At 43.3% G+C, this 23,056-nt stretch overlaps 1 protein-coding gene across 2 annotated transcripts in view; it reads left to right on the forward strand.

The window, feature by feature from the left end:
• The first annotated feature begins 8,626 nt into the window (after nt 1-8,626).
• LOC106599291 (E3 ubiquitin-protein ligase HECW1) overlaps nt 8,627-23,056 on the forward strand; it is a 57,094-nt gene continuing 42,664 nt past the window's right edge. Inside the window, exon 1 of one of the 2 annotated variants that reach the window (XM_014190454.2) lies at nt 8,627-8,903. Coding sequence is in view for 1 of the 2 variants with exons in the window: in XM_014190450.2 (XP_014045925.1) it covers nt 18,621-18,650 (30 nt within the window). In the remaining variant the exon portion in view is untranslated. Of the gene's footprint in view, nt 8,904-18,245; nt 18,651-23,056 lie in introns of those variants that run through there. The other variant, XM_014190450.2, reaches the window with a different exon arrangement.

The raw sequence follows: 23,056 nt of genomic DNA on the forward strand, positions 1-23,056 counted from the left end.
GTAAAACAATGACCAGCAAGACTTGTCTGAATGTCCTCTGGTACCAGTTGAAAAAACATTATGGAAGTATGTGTATATGGTGACTGTTTAGTGACAAAAATAAGGGGTTAAATACATTTTTTTTTTAAATAACAATGTTTCCTGATCTTTCTTATGTCTCTTAGATATTGGACAGACACAGATTTTTTTGGGGGGGCTATCTGTTCCATGTAGTGAATCTGTTAGTCAATGCATTTGTATTTTTTTTTTTTTTTTTTTATTTAACTATGCAAGTCAGTTAAGAACAAATTCTTATTTACAATGACGGTCTACACCGGCCAAACCGGACGACGCTGGGCCAGTTGTGAGCTGCCCTATGGGACTCCCAATCGCGGCCGGGTGTGATACAGCCTGGATCGAACCAGGGTGTGTGTAGTGACGCCTCAAGCACTGAGATGCAGTGCCTTAGACCACTGCGCCACTCGGGGTAATAGCAGTAAGGCTAAATAAACGTTTTCAGCAAATATATACAGTACCAGTCAAATTACCAGTTTGGACACACCTACTCATTCAAGGGTTTTTCTTTATTTTTCCAATTTTCTACATTGTAGAATAATAGTGAAGACATCAAAACTATGAAATAACACATTTGGAATCATGTAGTGACCAAAAAAAGTGTTAAACAAATCAAAATACATTTTATATTTGAGATTCTTCAATGTAGCCACCCTTTGCCTCGATGACAGCTTTGCACACTCTTGGCATTCTCTCAACCTGGAATGCTTTTCCAACAGTCTTGAAGAAGTTCCCACATATGCTGTACACTTGTTGGCTGCTTTTCCTTCACTCTGCGGTCCAACTCATCCCAAACCATCTTAATTGGGTTGAGGTCCGGTGATTGTGGAGGACATATCATCCGATGCAGCACTCCATCACTATCATTCTTGGTCAAATAGCCCTTACACAGCCTGGAGGTGTGTTGGGTCATTGTCCTGTTGAAAACAAATGATATTCCCACTAAGCGCAAACCAGATGGGATGGCGTATCACTGCAGAATGCTATGGCAGCAATGCTAGTTAAGTGTGCCTTGAATTCTAAATAAATCACAGTGTCACCAGCAAAGCACCCCCACACCATCACACCTCCTCCTCCATGCTTCACAGTGGGAACCACACATGCCGAGATCATCCATTCACCTACTCTGCATCTCACAAAGACACGGCGGTTGGAAACAAAAATCTCAAATTTGGACTCATCAGACCTAAGGACAGATTTCCACCGGTCTAATGTCCATTGCTCATGTTTCTTGGCCCAAGCAAGTCTCTTCTTATTGGTGTCCTTTAGTAGGGATTTCTTTGCAGCAATTCGACCATGAAGGCCTGATTCACGCAGTTTCCTCAGAACAGTTGATGTTGAGATGTCTCGGTTACTTGAACTCTGTGAAGCATTTATTTGGGCCACAATCTGAGGTGCAGTTAACTCTAATTAACTTATCCTCTGCAGCAGAAGTAACTCGGGGTCTTCATTTCCTGTGGCAGTCCTCATGAGAGCTGAAACTTTAAAAGTTCTTGAAATTTTCCGGATTGTCTGACCTTCATGTCTTAAAGTAATGATGGACTGTCGTTTCTCTTTGCTTATTTGAGCTGTTCTTGACATAATATGGACTTGGTATTTTACCAAATAGTGCTATCTTCTGTATGCCAACCCTACCTAGTCAAAACACAACTGATTGGATCAAACGCATTAAGGAAAGAAATTCTACAAATTAACTTTTAAGGCACATCTGTTAATTGAAATGCATTCCAGGTGACTTCCTCATGAAGCTGGCTGAGATAATGCCAAGAGTGTGCAAAGCTGTCAAGGCAAAGGGTGTCTACTTTAAAGAATCTAAAATATATTTTGATTTGTTAAAACATTTTTGGTTTCTACATGATTCCATATGTTTTATTTCATAGCATTGATGTCTTCACTATTATTCTACAGTGAAGAGAATAGTAAAAATAAAGAAAAACCCTTAAGTGTGTCCAAACTTTTGACTGGTACTGTATATATTTTTTATACTTCAAGGGCATTTAAAATTTCAAATCAAAAAGCTAAATGATCCTTGGTATGACCTGGTTCCCTGGTAAGAGATTTCACCTAGCCCTGGAATAAAAAGCATGCTCATTGGAGGTTCTCCTAGGCTTAATATGTGTCCGAGAAGCCAGCCCGAAAGATCTTAAACATCATTCTTCAGTGGAATTGTACATCAGTTGTTTACCAGATGGCTATGCTGATTTACAAGTGTTTCAATTTACAGAGGTGAGAAAACCACAGACTCTTTACAAGAAGGACTTCCTTTGTTTTGGTGAGAATGTACCAGTCACATCACAAGTAAGATTCAAAGTACCACATGCAAAAGTACAAAGTAAGTCCTTTTTAGACAAAGAAGTTGTCACGGCTGTCGAAAGGAGAGAACCAAAGTGCAGCGTGCGTGTAGTTCCACATTTGATTTAATCTGTGAAACGTTGCAATACATATATAAACTGAATTGACAAAACAAACCGTGACGCAGAGGAGAACAAACACTACTTGTTACATGTTACGTTTTTCTTGCTCCCCATTTTCCCATGTAAGTGTGTTGGTGTCCTAGGCATTACAGGTGTACCTAGTTGCGGCTGACGATGGTCGGCGTGGCTGTAGCTGATTGAAAGAGAGGATATCTGTTGGTCGTGTGAAAAGAGAAGAGAGAGAGGGAGACACATGTTTTGTTTGATTATTTGATGATTTGTTTTAATTTATCTTTGTTTGTGTTTCAGTCTGTCCTCCTGATGTACTCCACCCTACCTAGGTCCTGGAGAAGGGAAAAGGTAGACCTGCCCACGGGGGTACATTCCCACGTAGATAACCCATTGTTTTATACACTAGGTTAGCCGGGCGGGTGTCACCCTTGTATTTTCTTGGAACCAGGTAGGACAGTGGGTTAGGGTTTAGAATGTGTTAGGAAGGATTAGGTGTGTAGAAGAGGGACCTTTTGTTTATTTTCATTATTTGGACCCCGATCCCCCGATAGTTTTTGTTTTCTTACTGATTCTTTATGGGTGTTTTATATTGTTTGTTTAATTACTTTACTAAACATCCCCTGAGGGCTAAAATTGAGTTCTGGTTGTGGTCTGATTATTTTTGCTCATTACACCCCACATTTCTTCCCCTTTCATCTGTTTTACCTGGTGTGTTTAGGCCCAGGCATTTACATCTCCTCCTCCGACGAGCTACACCCGAGGGGAGAACGTAATACTACTCAAAAATAATCACCCACAAAACCCAGGAAGAAAAACCCCTACTTAAATATGATCTCCAATTAGAGACGAGGACCAGCTGCCTCCATTTGGAGATCATCCCAAACAAGCCAACATAGAAATACAAAACTAGAACCTAACAACATAGAAAAACACAAAACACCCCGTCACGCCCTGACCTACTCTACCATAGAAAATAACATCTTACTATGGTCAGGACGTGACAGAAGTAAATGATATGCCTTGATAGGAGTCAGGTAGCCAATCCTAGTTACCATAGAGGAAGACAATGTTAGGGAAAACAGTACAAGACAGAAATTCTGCATTAAAACAGACTTATGTAAATAGTCTGTTACGTTTAGAAGTTTTGTCTCAGGGAAGGTGATGCAACATGTAATGGGCACATGGTGGCACTATTCATCACATAGTGCTGTGGTTCCCAAACTTTTTAAAGTCCCGTACCCTTTCAAACATTCAACCTCCAGCTGCGTACCCCCTCTAGCACAAAAATTGTGAATAACTCACCACAGGTTAATGAGAAGGGTGTGCTTGAAAGGATGCACATAACTCTGCAATGTTGGGTTGTACTGGAGAGAGTCTCAGTCTTAAATCATTTTCTGTATTTAGTTTTCATGCTGGTGAGGGCCGAGAATCCACTCTCACATAGGTATGTGGTTGCAAAGGGCATTAGTGTCTTAACAGCGCGATAAGGTCAAGTTAAGAAACTCTGAGTGCAGCCCTATCCAGAAATCTGGCAGTGGCTTCTAATTAAATTAAATTTTCACAGAACCACTTGTTGCAATTTGAATGAGGCTCTCTTGTTCAGATATCGGTAAGTAGACTGGAGGCAGGGCATGAAAGGGATAACGAATCCAGTTGTTTGTGTCATCTGTTTCGGGAAAGTACCTGCGTAATTGCGCACCCAGCTCACTCAGGTGCTTCGCCATATCACATTTGACATTGTCCGTAAGCTTGAGTTCATTGCACACAAAAAAATCATACAATGATGGAAAGACCCGTGTGTTGTCCTTGTTAATGCTGACAGAAAAGAGCTCCAACTACTTAATCATAGCCTCAATCTTGTCCCGCACATTGAATATAGTTGTGGAGAGTCCCTGTAATCCTAGATTCAGATCATTCAGGTGAGAAGAAACATCACTCAGATAGGCCAGTCATGTGAGAAACTCGTCATCATGCAAGTGGTCAGACAAGTGAAAATAATGGTCAGTAAAGAAACTTTAAGCTCGTCTCTCAATTAAACAAAATGTGTCAATACTTTTCCCCTTGATAACTAGCGCACTTCTGTATGTTGTAAAAGCGTTACATGGTCGCTGCTCATATCATTGCATAATGCAGAAAATACAAGAGAGTTCAGGGGCCTTGCTTTAACAAAGTTAACCATTTTCACAGCAGTGTCCAAAACGTCTTTAAAACTGTCAGGCATTATCTTGGCAGCAAGAGCCTCTCGGTGGATGTTGCAGTGTACCCAAGTGGCGTCGGGAGCAACTGCTTGCACACGCGTTACCACTCCACTATGTCTCCCTGTCATAGCTTTTGCACCATCAGTGCAGATACCAACACATCTTGACCACCAAAGTCCATTTGATGTCACAAAGCTGTACAGTACTTAAAAAATATAATTTCATGTTGTCCTGGTTTCCAGTGGTTTGAAGAAGAGGATGTCTTCCTTAACTGACCCCCCATAAACCTAACGGACATATACCAGGAGCTGTGCTAGGCCCGCAACGGCTGTTGACTCATCCAGCTGTAATGCATATAATTCACTGGCTTGTATGTGAAGCAGTAATTGTTTCAAAACATCTCCTGCGATGTCACTGATGCGTCGTGAAACAGTGTTGTTTGATGAAGGCATTGTCTGTATAGTTTTTTGGCCTTTTCCCCCAGCCATATCTGCGTCAGCAGGAATAATGAAGTCCTCCACAATAGTATGGAGCTTGCCTGTCCTAGCCACTCGGTAGCTCACCATATAAGACGATTCTAGCCCCTTCTTATTAATGGTATCTGTTGCTTTTATACGTCTTACTACTAGAAAGTCATCTTTATTCTCGCTCAAAAAACTCCCGTGGCTTATTTTTCAAATTGTCATGTTTAGTTTCTAAATGTCTGCGCAAGAGTGAAGGTTTCCTGCGAGAGAGTAATGGTAAATGTGATTGGATGTTAATTATTTGACTAGGCTACCTGTACTTGACATTGGGTTGTTATTTCGCTGAACACTAGATGGTTTACTTTTATTTTTGGTAGTGAAACGAGGCTACTCAGGAATGAAAAAGAAACTCACCCAAATGTATAGCACCGTTGGAAAATATAAATGTACTGTTTGAAAATGTGAAGAAAAAAAAAGATATTTATGTATAAAATATATTTTTAAATGTGAATCACATTTTTATTTGGCGTACCCCCGATAGCATTGTGCGTACCCCTGGGGGTGCTAAGGGTCCTACACGGATCCCAAAAGGGTTCTACTTGGAACCAAAGGGGGTTATTCAAGGGGTTGTCCTATGGGGCTAGCCAAAGTCCCCTTTTAGGTTCTAGATAGCAAGTTTTTTTCTAAGAGTGTAGTGCTTTTTCCCCCCCCCTACTTTACATTTGCTCTTTTTGAGGTTTTCCTATATAATTTATTCCATCCTAGCCACATTTCCTCATCTTCCTCTCCTACGGTGCATTCGGAAAGTATTCAGAACCCTTGACCTTTTCCACATTTTGTTACATTACAGCCTTATTCTAAAATGGATTAGATATTTTTTTACTCAGCAATCTACACACAATACTCCATAATGACAAAGTGAAAACTATTTTTTAGAATTTTGGGAAATGTATAAAAAATAAAAACTGAAATACCTTATTTACATTAGTATTCAGACCCTTTGCTATGAGACTCAAAATTAAGCTCAGGTGCATTCTGTTTCCATTGATCATCCTTGAGATGTTTCTACAATTTGATTGGAGTCCAGCTGTGGTAAATTCAATTGATTGGACATGATTTGGGAAAGGCACACACCTGTCTAAATTAGGTCCCACAGTTGACAGTGCATGTCAGAGCAAAAACCAAGCCATGGGGTCGAAGGAATTGTCCGTAGAGCTCTAAGACAGGATTGATCTGGGGAAGGGTACCAAAAAATGTCTGCAGCATTGAAGGTCCCCAAGAACACAGCGGCCTCCAAGTTTGAACCACCAAAACTCAACAACTTCAAACATAGACTCTGACCTGTCCAATGAGCCAAACTGATTAAAGAATCCCACAGTACCCAAACACCATCTCTCTCTGTCTCTCTCTCTCTCCCAAACACACACACCACACACAGTGCAGTATTTAGAGTATATAGAGCAGCTTTAAGTGATATAGTCTACTGTGTGCTCACTCCTCCTCTGCCTCTCTCCATCTGTGTCGTCTGTTGCTGTCTCTCTTGTCTGCCGTCTTCTGCTGCTGTCTCTTAGTTTTCTATGTTGCTGTCTCTTGTCTACCTTCCTCTCTCGTCCTGTCCTGGTTGTAAAAAGTGCAAAAGTAAACAATTGTTTTAAAAGTAATTTCTCAAGGTTTTTTCACCAGCAAATTCTTTATAAGCCATGTTTTGCTTTTTCACTGTCTGTATTTCACTTCTTATCATTTGGGAAAATAAATACAATTAATTATAATCTATAGAGCAGTTTGAAGTGATACAGTCTGCTGTGTACTCAATCCACCTCTGTTCTCTCTCCATCTGCCCTCTTCTGTCACTTTCTCTGTGTCTTGTCTGTTGCTGTCTCAGGTTCTTGTTTGTTACTGTCTCCTTTGTCTATCCTCTTTGTTATGGCCTGTTCGGTTCTTCTGGTGTCTCTCTCCATCATATCCTATTCTTCTGTTGCGGTCTCTGTGTCTTGTCTGGTGTGTCTCCATCATATCTTACTATTCTTTTGCTGTCTCTGGGTCTTATATGGTGTCTCTCTCCATCACATATTCTTCTGTTGCTGTCTCTGTGTCTTGTTTGCCGTATCTCTTTAATTTTGCAATCCAAAACGGTCAAGGGGATACTGGGTTAGCTTAACTTGTTTTGGGCCTGTGTATGGTTTTTCTAAATCCTCCTCTTCCCTACCATTTGTCCCTGGCTGCTGCTGTTTTAAGTGCTTTACTCGCCTACTGTTCTCCTCTGTCCTCCTCCTTGGCTCATCTGAAAGGTAGCAAGGTAGAGGTGCTGATTTGGCCTCGTTTTAGATTTGGTTAAATAAGAAATGCTAGCGTCCCTGACTGAATTCAAACGTGAGTTGGTTTCGGGGTGTGGTTTGATTTGGGTGTCTCGCATGTGTGTTCGCAGGTGGGAAGGGTCCGGGTGGGCATCTATCCGCGGTGGCGGCTCAGGGGAGGGACGCAGACCCCGCTCCACCACTGGCTCACCCCACTTTGGTGGCTCCTCTAGTGCGGGGTCCCTCGCCGCCGACCCCGGACTGGGGACCCTCACCGCAGGCCCTGGACAGGCGGGCGGCTCTGGCTGCGCCGGACAGGCGGGCGGCTCTGGCTGCACCGGACTGGCGGGACTTGCAGTAGAGGTCTGGCTCTGGGCGCAGGCACAGGACTCACCAGGCTGGGGAGACATGCAGGAGGCCTGGCTTTGGGAGCAGGCACAGGACTCACCAGGCTGGGGAGACATGCAGGAGGCCTGGCTCTGGGAGCAGGCACAGGACTCACCAGGCTGGGGAGACTTGCAGGAGGCCTGGCTCTGGGCGCAGGCACAGGTCTCACCAGGCTGGGGAGACATGCAGGAGGTCTGGCTCTGGGCGCAGGCACAGGACTCACCAGGCTGGGGAGACATGCAGGAGGCCTGGCTCTGGGCGCAGGCACAGGACTCACCAGGCTGGGGAGACATGCAGGAGGCCTGGCTCTGGGAGCAGGCACAGGACTCACCAGGCTGGGGAGACATGCAGGAGGCCTGGCTCTGGGAGCAGGCACATGACTCAACAGGCTGGGGAGACACACTGGAGGTCTGGAGCGCCAAGCTGGCACAAGACGTGCAGGGCTGGGGAGGCGCACAGGAGGCCTGGTGCGTGGGGCTGGCACAGTCTTCACCAGACACGCACCTCAGGACGAGTATGGAGAGCTGACTCAGGTGACATCAATTCGAGGACACGCTCCGTAGGGCGAATGTCGTGCCTCATGCACCAACACAGCAGCTCTCTCATAGCTCTCTCCTCCAATCTCCCCATCAACTCATTTTTACATTTTTTTACATTTTAGTCATTTAGCAGACGCTCTTATCCAGAGCGACTTACAGTAGTAAATAATCAATCAACTCCTTCACTGTCTCTGCTTCGCTCCCTTCGCTCACCTCCAACTTCACCCCGACTGGCTCTGGTTACATCCGTCCCGTGTACATCCGTCCCCCCCCCCCCCAAAAAAAATCTTAGGGCTGCCTCTCCTCCTCTTGCCGTGCCAGCCAATCCTCCCAGAAACGCCGTTCTGCCTTCACTGCCTCTATCTCCTCCGGCGGGCGGCGGTATTCTCCAGCCTGTCTCCAGGGTCCCTTTCCGTCCAGTATCTCTTCCCAGGTCCAGGAGTCCTGAACCCTCTGCTCCTCCTTACCACGCTGCTTGGTCCGTTGAAGGTGGGTGGTTCTAACGGCTGTCTTTGGAAGAAGAGGACCAAGGCGCAGCGTGGTGAGTGCTCATCATTTAATATATATTCTGAGAACACAATATACAAAGAGAAAACGACAGCCAAACAGTTCTGTCAGGTCTACAAAACACTAAACAGAAATTAACCACCCACAAAACTCAAAGGAAAACAGGCTACCTAAGTATGGCTCCCAATCAGCGACAACGATGTACAGCTGTCCCTGATTGAGAGCCATACCTGGCCAAAACAAAGAAATACAAAAACATTGAAGAAAGGACATAGAATGCTCACCCTAGTCACACCCTGGCCTAACCAAAATAGAGAATAAAACCCTCTCTATGGCCATGGCGTGACAGAGGCAATATTTTCATGTTGCACACCTTTCAGTTCTCATTAAATGCTTTCAATATTTGTATATGAATTTCTACAATTTATAGTTTGTTTGAGATTTTTAAGCCATTGAAATTGAGTTTTTAGAATTTTTACATATTGACCCATGTACATTGTATAATTTACAGATGGTCCCTAACTACTAACAATTTTGTATATATATATAAAAAAAAAAAAATGTTAAAAACTAACCCCATAGGGCAGGGGTTCTTAAACATTTTCAACCTGGGACCCAAATTAGAAATGCTGTGTTTTCCTGGGACCCAAGCTTAGGAACATATGCAACTATACATAAATATTGGTACATTTCATTGCCCTTATGCCTAAAACAAATGCAATATAGACAAAAACAAATAATGAAATGAAATAGCCATATAAATAGCTAGTCATGTTTATTTTCCCCCATTAAAAACACTCTGACATATCTGTCTAGGTTGGAACTGTTGCTGTTAAAATTCAATAAATAATTTTCATTCTGAACTGGAACAAACTGATTGATCACATCACACAGATGCATAACAGAACAGACATGCAGGCTTTTGATAGTGCAACCCTAAGTAACAGTACAGATGAAGATGAAAAATGATCAGGCCTACTGTACATCTCACTGTAGAAATTATTGTCGAAAGGCAGTCTAGGTTGGAGCGGTTGCTGTTAAAATAGAAGTCATGTTTTTTTTCTTAACTGGAATAAACTGATTGATCCAGGTTGTATCACATCCGGCCATGATTGGGAGTCCCATAGGGTGGCGCACAATTATCTCAGCGTCGTCCAGGTTTGGCCGGGGTAGGCCGTCATTGTAAATAATGATTTGTTCTTAACTGACTTGCCTAGTTAAATAAAAGTTTGATTTAAATAAAAAAACATTTTAAAAAACAATCACACGGATGTATTCCAGAAAACACACACACACAGTCCTAATGAGAGGTGTGTGGCTGGTTTTAGTTTTCAACAAGCATGTCTATTCTGGGCTGTTTTTGACTATACAACACTGAGGTCATGCTCAGCATTGAGACTGTTTCTGTACTTGTTTTTTCAGTAATCCAGAGTTGACAACCCTGACTGACATAGGTATGAGGTGCCAAACTGGACCAGAACATCTACTGCTTTCTCAGACAGGCAGGAGACAGCTTCCTGCTGTAGATGAGCAACCCAGAACGGTGTGTGTGTTTGCCCCAAAAAGTATCTTGCTTCAATCAGTTTATTCCAGTTCAGAATAAAAATGACTTGTATTTAAACGGTTCCAACCTAGACTTGTTTTCAACAATAATTTCTACAGTGAGATGATCATTTTCCATCTTCATCTGTACTGTTATTTAGGATTGCACTATCAGTAGCTAGCTAACTTGCTTTGGCTAACGTTAGCTATTTGCTTTGTACAAGGCCAGGGGATTGTTTGAAAGAGAAACTCACATATACTACTATGAGATAGTACTCCCTTATTTCTGCTTATCATCACCTTTTATAAAATGACAACAATGCCCTGCTAGCTGACTTACTTTTCCACTGTCGAAGCACTTTTTCCTGAAGCACTCTGCCCTGTTCTGAAATAATTCCATGGGTATACCGTCATGCTGTGGATGTTTGGTCAGGACGTGGCGTTATATGAATTTGTTCGTTTTGATTGACTCATTACTAAGCACTTCCCCGCACAAAACACATTGAGGGAGCTCCTCGTTAGTTCTCAAAGTTTATATGAAAGAGAGATTGGCTTTTCATGACGATTGAGCTCAGTCAGAACTTGTTGCTAGCATGAGTCCATTAGGCGAGTGGGAATGACAAATCAGTGGCTGACAGCGCATCATCTGCTTTCGAAATACAGCGCTGCGTGTGGCGGTTGATCTTCAAAAATATGGTAAACCGCGAAGCACACGGGCATTTCCCTCTCCCTCTCGCGCAGCTGCCAAACTGAGCAGAGACTACTGCAAAGCAGAGAGCGCACTGAACAGAGACCGCAGTTGCACTTGGCCAAATCAATTCTCTAAAAAAGTATAAATTTACTCTGACACGTCGCGACCCACCATTAACATGTCCGCGACCCATACATTTAGAAAGGCTGCAATAGGGATATCGAAAGTCAACCTACATTTACCACAGGCGATCGAGTCACATGCAGCTGCACTCCGAATGTATGATTATTTGTGTGCTGCCAGCTGTGGGCAGGATTAAAACAAACCCACCCTTAATTTACATTGTGATGCAGTCACAGCCACAAAACTCAGTTTTGGACAAACCTGACTTCATTACCAAAATTATCCTACTTACACTTTGTAGTCAATTTTGATAGTAGAATAAATGTTTCTGACTCACATTGATGCCACATAGGCTGTTTTATAAATGAGAAGTTGTTTTTAGGGGTAGTTCCTGTTAAAAGTTACTGTATACTGACACGACCAGGGCAACTCAACATTAAAGAAAAATGCCAGTGTCCACAATTCCAAACATGGCAGATAAGAAGATACATAGCCCCTAGGCTATGTGAATATAAAGATTTTATTTGTTATATTATTTAACCTTTATTTAACTAGGCAAGTCAGTTTTAAGAACAAATTCTTATTTACAATGACAGCCTACCAAAAGGCCTCCTGCTGGGATTAAAAATAAAAAATATATAAATATAGGACAAAACACACATCATGACAGAGACAACACAACACCACATAAAGATAGACCTAAGACAACAACATAGCAAGGTAGCAACACATGACAACACAGCATGGTAGCTACACAACATGACAACAACATGGTAGCAGCACAAAACATGGTACAAACATTATTGGGCAGACAACAGCACAAAGGGCAAGAAGGTAGAGGCAACAATACATCACGCAAAGCAGCCACAACTGTCAGTAAGAGTGTACATGATGGAGTCTCTGAATGAAGAGATTGAGATTAAACTGTCCAGTGAGTGTTTGTTGAAGCTCGTTCCAGTCGCTAGCTGCAGCGAACTGAAAAGACAAGCGACCCAGGGATGTGTGTGCTTTGGGGACCTTTAACAGAATGTGACTGGCAGAACGGGTGTTGTATGTGGAGGATGAGGGCTGCAGTAGATATCTCAGATAGGGGGGAGTGAGGCCTAAGAGGGTTTTATAAATAAACATAAATTAGTGGGTCTTTCGACGGGTATACAGAGATAACCAGTTTACAGAGGAGTATAGAGTGCAGTGATGTGTCCTATAAGGAGCATTGGTGGCAAATCTTATGGCCGAATGATAAAGAAGATCTAGCCGATGCCTCCGTAATCTAGCATGGGTAGGATGGTCATCTGAATCAGGGTTAGTTTGGCAGCTAGGGTGAAAGAGGAGCAATTACGATAAAGGAAACCAAGTCTAGATTTAACTTTAGCCTGCAGCTTTGATAGGTGCTGATAGAAGGACAGTGTACCATCTATCCATACTCCCAAGTACTTGTATGAGGTGACTACCTCAAGCTAGAGGTAGTAATCACACCAGTTGGGAGAGGGGCATTCTTCTTACCAAACCACATGACATTTGTTTTGGAGGTGTTCAGAACAAGGTTAAGGGTAGAGAAAGCTTGTTGGACACTAGGAAAGCTTTGTTGTAGAGCATTTAACACAAAATCTGGGGAGGGGACAGCTGAGTATAAGACTGTATCATCTGCATATACATGGATGAGAGAGCTTCCTACTGCCTGAGCTATGTTGTTGATGTAAATTGAGAAGAACGTGGACCCTAGGATTGAGCCTTGGGGTACTCCGTTGGTGACAGACAGTGGCTGAGACAGCAGATGTTCACTGCACTCTTTGAGAGAGGTAGTTAGCAAACCAGGCCAAAGACCCCTCAGAGACACCAATACTCCTTAGCCGGCCCACAAGAATGGAATGGTCTACCATATCAAAAGCTTTGGCCAAGTCAAAAAAATAGCAGCACAACATTGCTTAGAATCAAGGGCAATGATGACATCATTGAGGACCTTTAAGGTTGCAGTGACACATCCATAACCTTAGCAGAAACCAGATTGCATACCAGAGAGAATACTATAGACCAGGGTCTTAATCTGTTTTTAATTCTCATTTTCTTTATGGGGGCGTGTTTGTTAACAATATCACTGAAGACGCTGGAGGTGGGAAGCAGGTACAGGGAGTATACATTTAATGAATGGACAAGTGACAGAACAGGAACAGCGACAGAGCAGAGAGAACAAAACGACATGACGACAACAATGCTGAAGCGGAAAACAACCTCGGGAACAGACAGATATACGGGAGGTAATGAAAGCAGGTGATTGAGTCCAGGTGAGTCCAATGAATCGCTGATGCGCGTGACGAGGGAAACAGGTGTGCATAATGATGGTGGCAGGTGTGCGTAGTGCTGGGCAGCCTGGGAGAGCGGGAGCAGGAGTGACGTCCCACCTGAGCGAGCCTGGCGGGCCGGCTGAGGCATGGGTGTAGAAGCCCGACGAATCGGCTGCAGCGTGGGAGCCTGGCGAACCGGTTGCGGCGTGGGAGCCTGATCATCCGGCTTAGGTGTAAAACCCTGACGATCCGGCTGAGGCATGACGTGGGATGGGAGTCTGCCGAGCCAACCGGGGCAAGGAAACCTAGGATGTGGAAGCATGACGAGCCAGCTAAGGCACCCCCCTGGTTCCAAAGGCGGTGGCCACCAAGACCAAAAAGCCAACACTCCCTGATGCTTCAAATGGTGGCTTCAGCATTCTGTAAGAACCGACGCTGGAGAAGCAGGTACAGGGAGTACACATTTAATGAACGGACAAAACTCTTGAACGTGCCGTCCTTGGCCAGCTCTCTTGCTATCTCTCTCAGAATGACCTTCTTGATCCTAATCAGTCAGGTTTCAAGACTGGGCATTCAACTGAGACTGCTCTTCTCTGTGTCACGGAGGCTCTCCGCACTGCTCAAGCTAACTCTCTCTCCTCTGCTCTCATCCTTCTAGACCTATCTGCTGCCTTTGATACTGTGAACCATCAGATCCTCCTCTCCACCCTCTCCGAGCTGGGCATCTCCGGCGCGGCCCACGCCTGGATTGCGTCCTACCTGACAGGTCGCTCCTACCAGGTGGCGTGGCGAGAATCTGTCTCCGCACCACGTGCTCTCACCACTGGTGTCCCCCAGGGCTCTGTTCTAGGCCCTCTCCTATTCTCGCTATACACCAAGTCACTTGGCTCTGTCATATCCTCACATGGTCTCTCATATCATTGCTATGCAGATGACACACAATTAATCTTCTCCTTTCCCCCTTCTGACAACCAGGTGGCGAATCGCATCTCTGCATGTCTGGCAGACATATCAGTGTGGATGACGGATCACCACCTCAAGCTGAACCTCGGCAAGACGGAGCTGCTCTTCCTCCCGGGGAAGGACTGCCCGTTCCATGATCTCGCCATCACGGTTGACAACTCCATTGTGTCCTCCTCCCAGTGTGCTAAGAGCCTCGGCGTGACCCTGGACAACACCCTGTCGTTCTCCACTAACATCATGGCGGTGACCCGATCCTGTAGGTTCATGCTCTACAACATTCGCAGAGTACGACCCTGCCTCACACAGGAAGCGGCGCAGGTCCTAATCCAGGCACTTGTCATCTCCCGTCTGGATTACTGCAACTCGTTGTTGGCTGGGCTCCCTGCCTGTGCCATTAAACCCCTACAACTCATCCAGAACGCCGCAGCCCGTCTGGTGTTCAACCTTCCCAAGTTCTCTCACGTCACCCCGCTCCTCCGCTCTCTCCACTGGCTTCCAGTCGAAGCTCGCATCCGCTACAAGACCATGGTGCTTGCCTACGGAGCTGTGAGGGGAATGGCACCTCCGTACCTTCAGGCTCTGATCAGGCCCTACACCCAAACAAGGGCACTGCGTTCATCCACCTCTGGCCTGCTCGCCTCCCTACCTCTGAGGAAGCACAGTTCCCGCTCAGCCCAGTCAAAACTGTTCGCTGCTCTGGCACCCCAATGGTGGAACAAGCTCCCTCACGACGCCAGGACAGCGGAGTCAATCACCACCTTCCGGAGACACCTGAAACCCCACCTCTGTAAGGAATACCTGGGATAGGATAAAGTAATCCTTCTAACCCCCCCTTAAAAGATTTAGATGCACTATTGTAAGTGGTTGTTCCACTGGATATTATAAGGTGAATGCACCAATTTGTAAGTCGCTCTGGATAAGAGCGTCCGCTAAATGACTTAAATGTAAATGTAAATGACAGAACAGCGTCAGAGCAGGGAGAACAAAACGACATGACGACAATAATGCTGAAGCGGGGAACAACCTCGGGAACTGTCCGATATAGGGGAGGTAATGAAAGCAGGTGATTGAGTAAGCGCCAGGGAGGGAGAGCGGGAGCAGGCATGACACAAAAAGCACTGTAATTTCTAAACGGTTCACCCGATAGGGATGAAAATACCCTCAACTTAAAGCTGACCGTCTGCACTTTACTTTTCAGTATAGAGTATAAAGCCAAAAGAAGAAAAAATGCTTCACTGTCCCAATAATTACGAACGGCACTGTAAATGGAGTACACAGTGCAATGAAATGCTTACTTGCAGGTGAGTCTCTCGACAATGCAACAACAATAGAAAAAGTAAGTAGCTAAGTGAATAAAAAGAGTAATAAAATAAAAGCTCAATTAAATAATTTCACCAATTTAATAATAATGGGCAGTTTTTCACAAATACAGTGACTATACAAAACATTAGGAACACCTTTCCATGACATAGACTGACCAGATGAATTCATGTAGAAGCTATGATTCCTTATTTATGTCACTTGTTATATCCACTTCAATCAGTATAGATTAATGGGAAGAGACAGGTTAAAAAAGGATATTTAAGACTTGAGAGCCTTTTAACAGGTAGTAGGTGCCAGGCGCACCGGTTTGAGTGTCAAGAACTTCAACGCTGCTGGGTTTTCACACTCAACATTTTCCCATGTGTATCAAGAATGGTCCACCACCCAAATGACATCCAGCCAACTAAACACAACTGTGGGAAGCATTGGAGTTAACATGGGCCAGCATCCCTTTGGAATGCTTGACACCTGGTAGAGTCCATGCCCCGACGAATTGAGGCTGTTCTGAAGGCAAAAGGGGTTGCAACTCAATATTAGGAAGGTGTTCCCAGTACACTCAGTGTAGTTACATAGCCTATATGGAAATAAAAACATGAGCCAAGCATTTTTACCTGTAGAATGGAATAGGTTATAAGACCTCTATGATTCATTTCATTTTGTCAGTTCTACCACCTCAACTTTGCTCATTTTAAACAGGGTTAATATAATGTTGTCAAAGTTCAGCTTCAGTCCACAGGGGAGGCACAGTGTCACTGTCAGAAGATAAGTGCTTCAGTCAGAAAAAATGGATCTCATCCCTTTGGTCTCAGCTAGCTAGCCAGCCAGTAGCTACCAAAGTGGCTAACCAGCCAAGCTAGCTAAAGAAACAAAACCCATCAATTACACTAGCTGGAAATAAACACTTTTCCTAATATCATGACTCATATCAACATCCTTAGCTTGCCCATTCACTAAATATACTGTTAAATAACGAAGATTGACACCCAATAGCTTAAGGATGCTGAGCACAAATCCAAGCTTATTAGCATTAGCAAACCCTCATGATGAAGGAGACTAGCTAAATAGCTACCACCAACCCTGCACAGACCTGTGTGGCTAACTCTGCCACTGCTGCACTTTGACTTTCTGCCTGATCTACCCTCTCTACCTTATTCAATACTTGAGTCAAAGTAAAGATACCTTAATAAAAAAATGATTAGTAAAAGTCACACAGTAAAATACTACTTGAGTAAAAGTTTGAACGTATTTAGTTTTAAATATACTTAAGTATCAAAGGTTAATGTAGAAATAATTTCACATTCCTTATATTAGGCAAAAAAAGATAACACCATTTTCTTGCTATTTTAATTTACGGATAGCCAGGGGCACACTCCAACACTCAGACAATTTACAAACAAAACATTTGTGTTTAGTGAGTCCGCAAGATCAGAGGCAGTAGGGATGACCAGGGATGTTCTCTTGATAAGTGCGGGAATTGGAACGTTTTCCTGTCCTGCTAAGCATTTGAAATGTAGTACTTTGGGTGTCAGGGAAAATGTATGAAGTAAAAAGTACATTATTTTCTTTAGGAATGTCGTAAACATGTTCAAAATATAAATAGTAAAGTAAAGATACCCCCAAAAACGACTTAATTAGTACTTTAAGGTGATTGACTTAATAAGTGCTTTACACCTGAATTTGATTAATGGAAAGAAACATCTGTTACAAAAAAACTAAAAGTTTAATTACATGCAGAGATTACCAAGCCTTGGTGGGTAGGCCTGCAAGGTAGGGAGGGATATATTTTCTGTTTGTCGAGATTGATGTAGTCTATTTATTGTAAACACAAACCATTAAGTGCCCGAAGTCAGTATGCTTTGTTTATTGGTTGTGTGGTGCAATGGAACAGAAACCTGTTGGTGGAAAATGTATTCAGTAATTTGATCTAATTATAAATATGGCATTCAAATGTTGAAAATCTGATTTCCCCCTAGCTGATCATTGTCTGCAGGCGGCTCTGATCTTAGTGCAATGAAACAGGCAGGGAGAGTGAGCCCCCCCCCCCACAGTAAACTGTCCTTAATAATTAAGCAGCTCCATTAAAAACATTACACATAGCCTAGGCCTACTTAAGAATTATTCGATTTCTTCAGTATCCTAGACTTCACAATCTCTTTTAGACCATGGTACTGAAGGGACATACATTTGTGAAATAATAATAATTTAGATATGCGTTTATGAGCATGTCCTCAGGTAGTGTAACTTTTCTCATTTAGACCATTTCTGGCTCATTATTATAAAAAAAAAATACTAATGTGTAGGACACTGACACTATGGAGCATCAAGAAAGGCACGTCAGTGATCTTTAGGTCTGAGTCGGAGCTCTAGAAAGAGGTTTCGTCTTGATGGTAAATGTGTTTTACTTTTGTTTCATGATAAGGACTTAGATCAGACAAAGTATATAGAGCACATTTTTTGCCGAATTCCTAGTTGAACGCACTTAAATCGGGAGTCGGAGATGTCCGAGTTCACAGTTTTTCTGAAAGCCGCAAGAGAAAGATTGCGTGCCTTGCGTAGAGTAGAAACCTATAATTTGTGCGTGGTGCGTGCATGGGCGGGGGCAGCAAAACGGACACTGAATTGATGCAAAAGGGTCTGCAATTGGTCGAAGCTTTGTGGTACCCAGGAGAAAGACTGTATCGCACAGCAGCATCATTGTAAGAATGGTCCGAAAACCGGCTGACAAACCTGGAACATGGCCCAGCGGAGGATATAGAATATCATATTCTTAGAACATCAAAACATGACAAATGCCATAAGCATTTTGACGGTTCATCTATAATAGGCTATGATTCAAAGGCAGGTGACACTGACCCAGGTACGTTTGAATAAATGTAGGCATATTTGTCCAGCTGTCAATAAGATAGGCATGGCTAAATTGATACGTGCCAGTGTCCGAATCGATCTCTAGTTTAGATTGATGTATGTAATCACGAGATCTATGCACTAGAAAATAATATAGTTGATGCCTCGTATGTGTTCTCAAACAAAGACATTTCTAGCCTTTTTTCGTGTGTTGTGATTGTTCCACTGATGCTGCATGCTATGTCATTGGATGCAGTAGAGTACGGCCTCTATATTGATGACCAGGCCAAAAGATTCGCCCCTGTAGCCAGGTTGGCTATGTAATGTCTCGTAGTGTTTGATATTATTATTATTAGGAAATTAGTATCGATTTCAGCATTCGGAGAGTGTTTTGATCGAGTCCGTATATCCTAGTCAGAGTAGGTAAATCCTTTTTGGATGCGCCACCATAGTAGGGGAAGGGACCTCTGCCAATCTTGTCATCATAGCACGCAAATTGGCCTACTCTTTTTGGTTGTTAGGGAGCGGGAGGGATGTGTGTGTGAATTTAAAATGCAACACGACATAGGATGGAGCAGAGAGAGGTGAGAATAGGAGGAAGGCAATATTTGTAGTTTACTAGTACTACTATAGTACTACTATACTATATTAATACTGCTACTGCTCCGGATGTTGATTAAGGCAGCCCCCCGCACCTCTCTGATTCAGAGGGGTTGGGTTAAATGCAGAAGACACATTTCAGTTGAAGGCATTCAGTTGTACAACTGACTAGGTATCCCCTTTTCCTTTACCCTTGTACTACTATACCATAGTAGGCCACCTAGAATACACAAGCTGTTCCAGACAACTCAACACTGCACAGGGAGATAGACTCTTTCCATCAAAAGATGCAGTCAGTGCTCACAAGCAGCCGTAATTCTGACCATTAGCAGAGAGATTGGTCAGATTACTATTGATTCACCAGTGACCCTCAACGACTCAAACTACCATGTAGAAGGAGAACATGCTGTCTATTGATCCATGTTAAAATCACCACTGTGGAGGAGATAGCTTTCAGTTTGAACAAACTATCTGAATACAGGAAATCTCCCTGCCTCATAAAAGTTGGAGAAGGATTCTATTTACCTGCCTGACAACTGTTTGCAGCCATTATTCTCATTTTTAAAAATGTGGAATGGATTTGATGGCCTGATAGACCATCCCTGACACTTCTTAGTGGTTGGCATATATTAGACCTACTTTGATTTTTGAGGGAGATTTGAGCGAGAATTTATGTATTTGATACACCGTACTGAGTACATTGGGGTGGCAGGGTAGCCTAGTGGTTAGAGTGTTGGACTAGTAACCGCAAGTTCAAATCCCCAAGCTGACAAGGTACAAATCTGTCATTCTGCCCCTGAACAAGGCAGTTAACCCACTGTTCCTAGGCCGTCATTGAAAATAAGAATTTGTTCTTAACTGACTTGCTTAGTTAAATAAAGGTAAAATAAACATTAAATGTATATATTTTCTTCCTAAATATTGTTGGGCATGCTAAGTGTAGCATAGTTAGGTAACAATAGAGCTCCTCACTGGATGAGATACAGAGGAGAGCACTTTTATAAAATCCTCCAAAATTTCCCTCCCTGCTGCAGCCCTGCTTGGTTTAGCCTGGTGGGAGCTAAATGAGCAGGAAGGAGAATGTTGAACCACCACTCAGTAGATAGTAAAAAAATGCATTGAGTGAGTCATCAGCCAAGATCCCCAGTGCAGAGGTGCATGAGGAGGACTGAACACTGCTCCTTTGACTGGAAGGATATCTGTGATGTTGTTGCTAATCCAGTGCAGTGAAGAAGAAACTCAGTATCTGGATGTAACAGAATGTGATGTATTGTCGTAGCTGCTTTCCCATGGTAGAACACTGCATGCTATGATCAGCTACGTGGTTTGTTTAGCGTCACGCTGCTGATTCGCTGTAGTGTAATTTGTGATGCCGTGATGATAACGCACCAGATCCTCTTCTTCAGATTAGTCTCAGTGAGTAAATCCAATGAGATTCAAATCATGAGCTTTATGTGGAGGTAGGTAGCCTACAGTATGGGATTAACTACAGTGTGGCATATTCATGCATCATGCTGGCAACCATCCAACCTTTCAAGAAAATGGCATCTTTTCTTTTTGCATCTTTTCTCCACAAAATGTTTCGTATTTCACTATACCTTTTTACTGCACCTTAATCACAAGGGATTTACAACTGTCCTTCATTTTACTAGTGTACATTTTACTAGTGTAATGAATTGGCAGCTTTTAAAATATGATAAGGATTGTATTATTTAACACTTTTGGCCTACTATTATACTGTCTGCATCCCTGCATATATTAATCGGTTGGGAGCTCCTGTGAGGGAGGAAATATGCAGACCTACTGTGTTATGTAAGTGCACTAAGATGTCCTCAGCAGCTGCACAGTCAATATAGTACTGGGATGCTGATTAGCAATGAGCCAAGTTCTCATATGGCTCCTAAAAGGAGTTAAGTAATAGTCCCATTCAGAGAGAAACATAAACGACTGCATAACATAAAAGTATTTGATCCCCTGCTGATTTTGTGCGTTTGCCCACTAACAAAGAAATGATCAGTCTATAATTTTAATGCTAAGTTTATTTGAACAGTGAGAGACAGAATAACAACCAAAAAATCCAGAAAAACGCATGTCAAAAATGTTATAAAATGATATGCATTTTAATGAGGGAAATAAGTATTTGACCCCTCTGCAAAACATGACTTAGTACTTGGTGGCAAAACCCATGTTGGCAATCACAGAGTTCAGACGTTTCTTGTAGTTGGCCACCAGGTTTGCACACATCTCAGTGGGGATTTTGTCCCACTCCTCTTTGCAGATCTTCCCCAAGCCATTAAGGTTTCGAGGCTGATGTTTGGCAACTCGAACCTTCAGCTCCCTCCACAGATTTTCTATTAGATTAAGGTCTGGAGACTGGCTAGGCCACTCCAGGACCTTAATGTGCTTCTTCTTGAGCCACTCCTTTGTTGCCTTGGCCGTGTGTTTTGGGTCATTGTCATGCTGGAATACCCATCCATGACCCATTAACAATGCCCTGGCTGAGGGAAGGAGGTTCTCACCCAAGATTTGACGGTACATGGCCCCGTCCATCGTCCCTTTGATGCAGTGAAGTTGTCCTGTCCCCTTAGCAGAAAAACACCCCCAAAGCATAATGTTTCCACCTCCGTGTTTGACGGTGGGGATGGTGTTCTTGGGGTCATAGGCAGCATTCCTCCTCCTCCAAAAACGGCGAGTTGAGTTGATGCCAAAGAGCTCCATTTTGGTCTCATCTGACCACAACACTTTCACCCAGTTGTTCTTTGAATCATTCAGATGTTCATTGGCAAACTTCAGATGGGCATGTATATGTGCTTTTTTGAGCAGGGGGACCTTGCAGGCGCTGCAGGATTTCAGTCCTTCACGGCGTAGTGTGTTACCAATTGTTTTCTTGGTGACTATGGTCCCAGCTGCCTCCCGTGTAGTTCTGGGCTGATTTCTCACCGTTCTCATGATCATTGCAACTCCACGAGGTGAGATCTTGCATGGAGCCCCAGGCTGAGGGAGATTGACAGTTCATTTGTGTTTCTTCCATTTGCGAATAATCGCACCAACTGTTGTCACCTTCTCACCAAGCTGCTTGGCGATGGTCTTGTAGCCCATTCCATCCTTGTGTAGGTCTACAATCTTGTCCCTGACATCCTTGGAGAGCTCTTTGGTCTTGGCCATGGTGGAGAGTTTGGAATCTGATTGATTGCTTCTGTGGACAGGTGTCTTTTATACAGGTAACAAACTGAGATTAGGAGTGAGATTAGGAGTGTGCTCCTAATCTCAGCTCGTTACCTGTATAAAAGACACCTGGGAGCCAGAAATCTTTCTGATTGAGAGGGGGTCAAATACTTATTTCCCTCATTAAAATGCAAATCAATTTATAACATTTTTGACATGCGTTTTTCTGAATTTTGTTGTTGTTATTCTGTCTCTCACTATTCAAATAAACCTACCATTAAAATTATAGACTGATAATTTCTTTGTCAGTGGGCAAACGTACAAAATCAGCAGGGGATCAAATACTTTTTTCCCTCACTGTACTTAGCCTGCACACACAGCAGAGAATGCCAAGTGAAATTCTCACATTCTTCCCTGCTCTTCTCATTCTCTTCTTACTAATGTCTTTTATACAACATGTGTTGTATATGGTGGCATTCTATCCATACTGTACACAGGTTGTATGGAGGCAGGCAGAGGACAAGTGACCTTGTTGCTGAAGAACAGTGGCAGAGTTGTTGAAGGGGATGCTTGGCATCTGGATGCACTTCCACACTGGAGGGCCAAAGAGTGGCTCTAATAAGACACGTCACTGTGCTGGTGGATTGTTCTCAG

This window comes from Salmo salar, chromosome ssa03, assembly GCF_905237065.1.
Source record: "Salmo salar chromosome ssa03, Ssal_v3.1, whole genome shotgun sequence".
Taxonomy (NCBI): domain Eukaryota; kingdom Metazoa; phylum Chordata; class Actinopteri; order Salmoniformes; family Salmonidae; genus Salmo; species Salmo salar.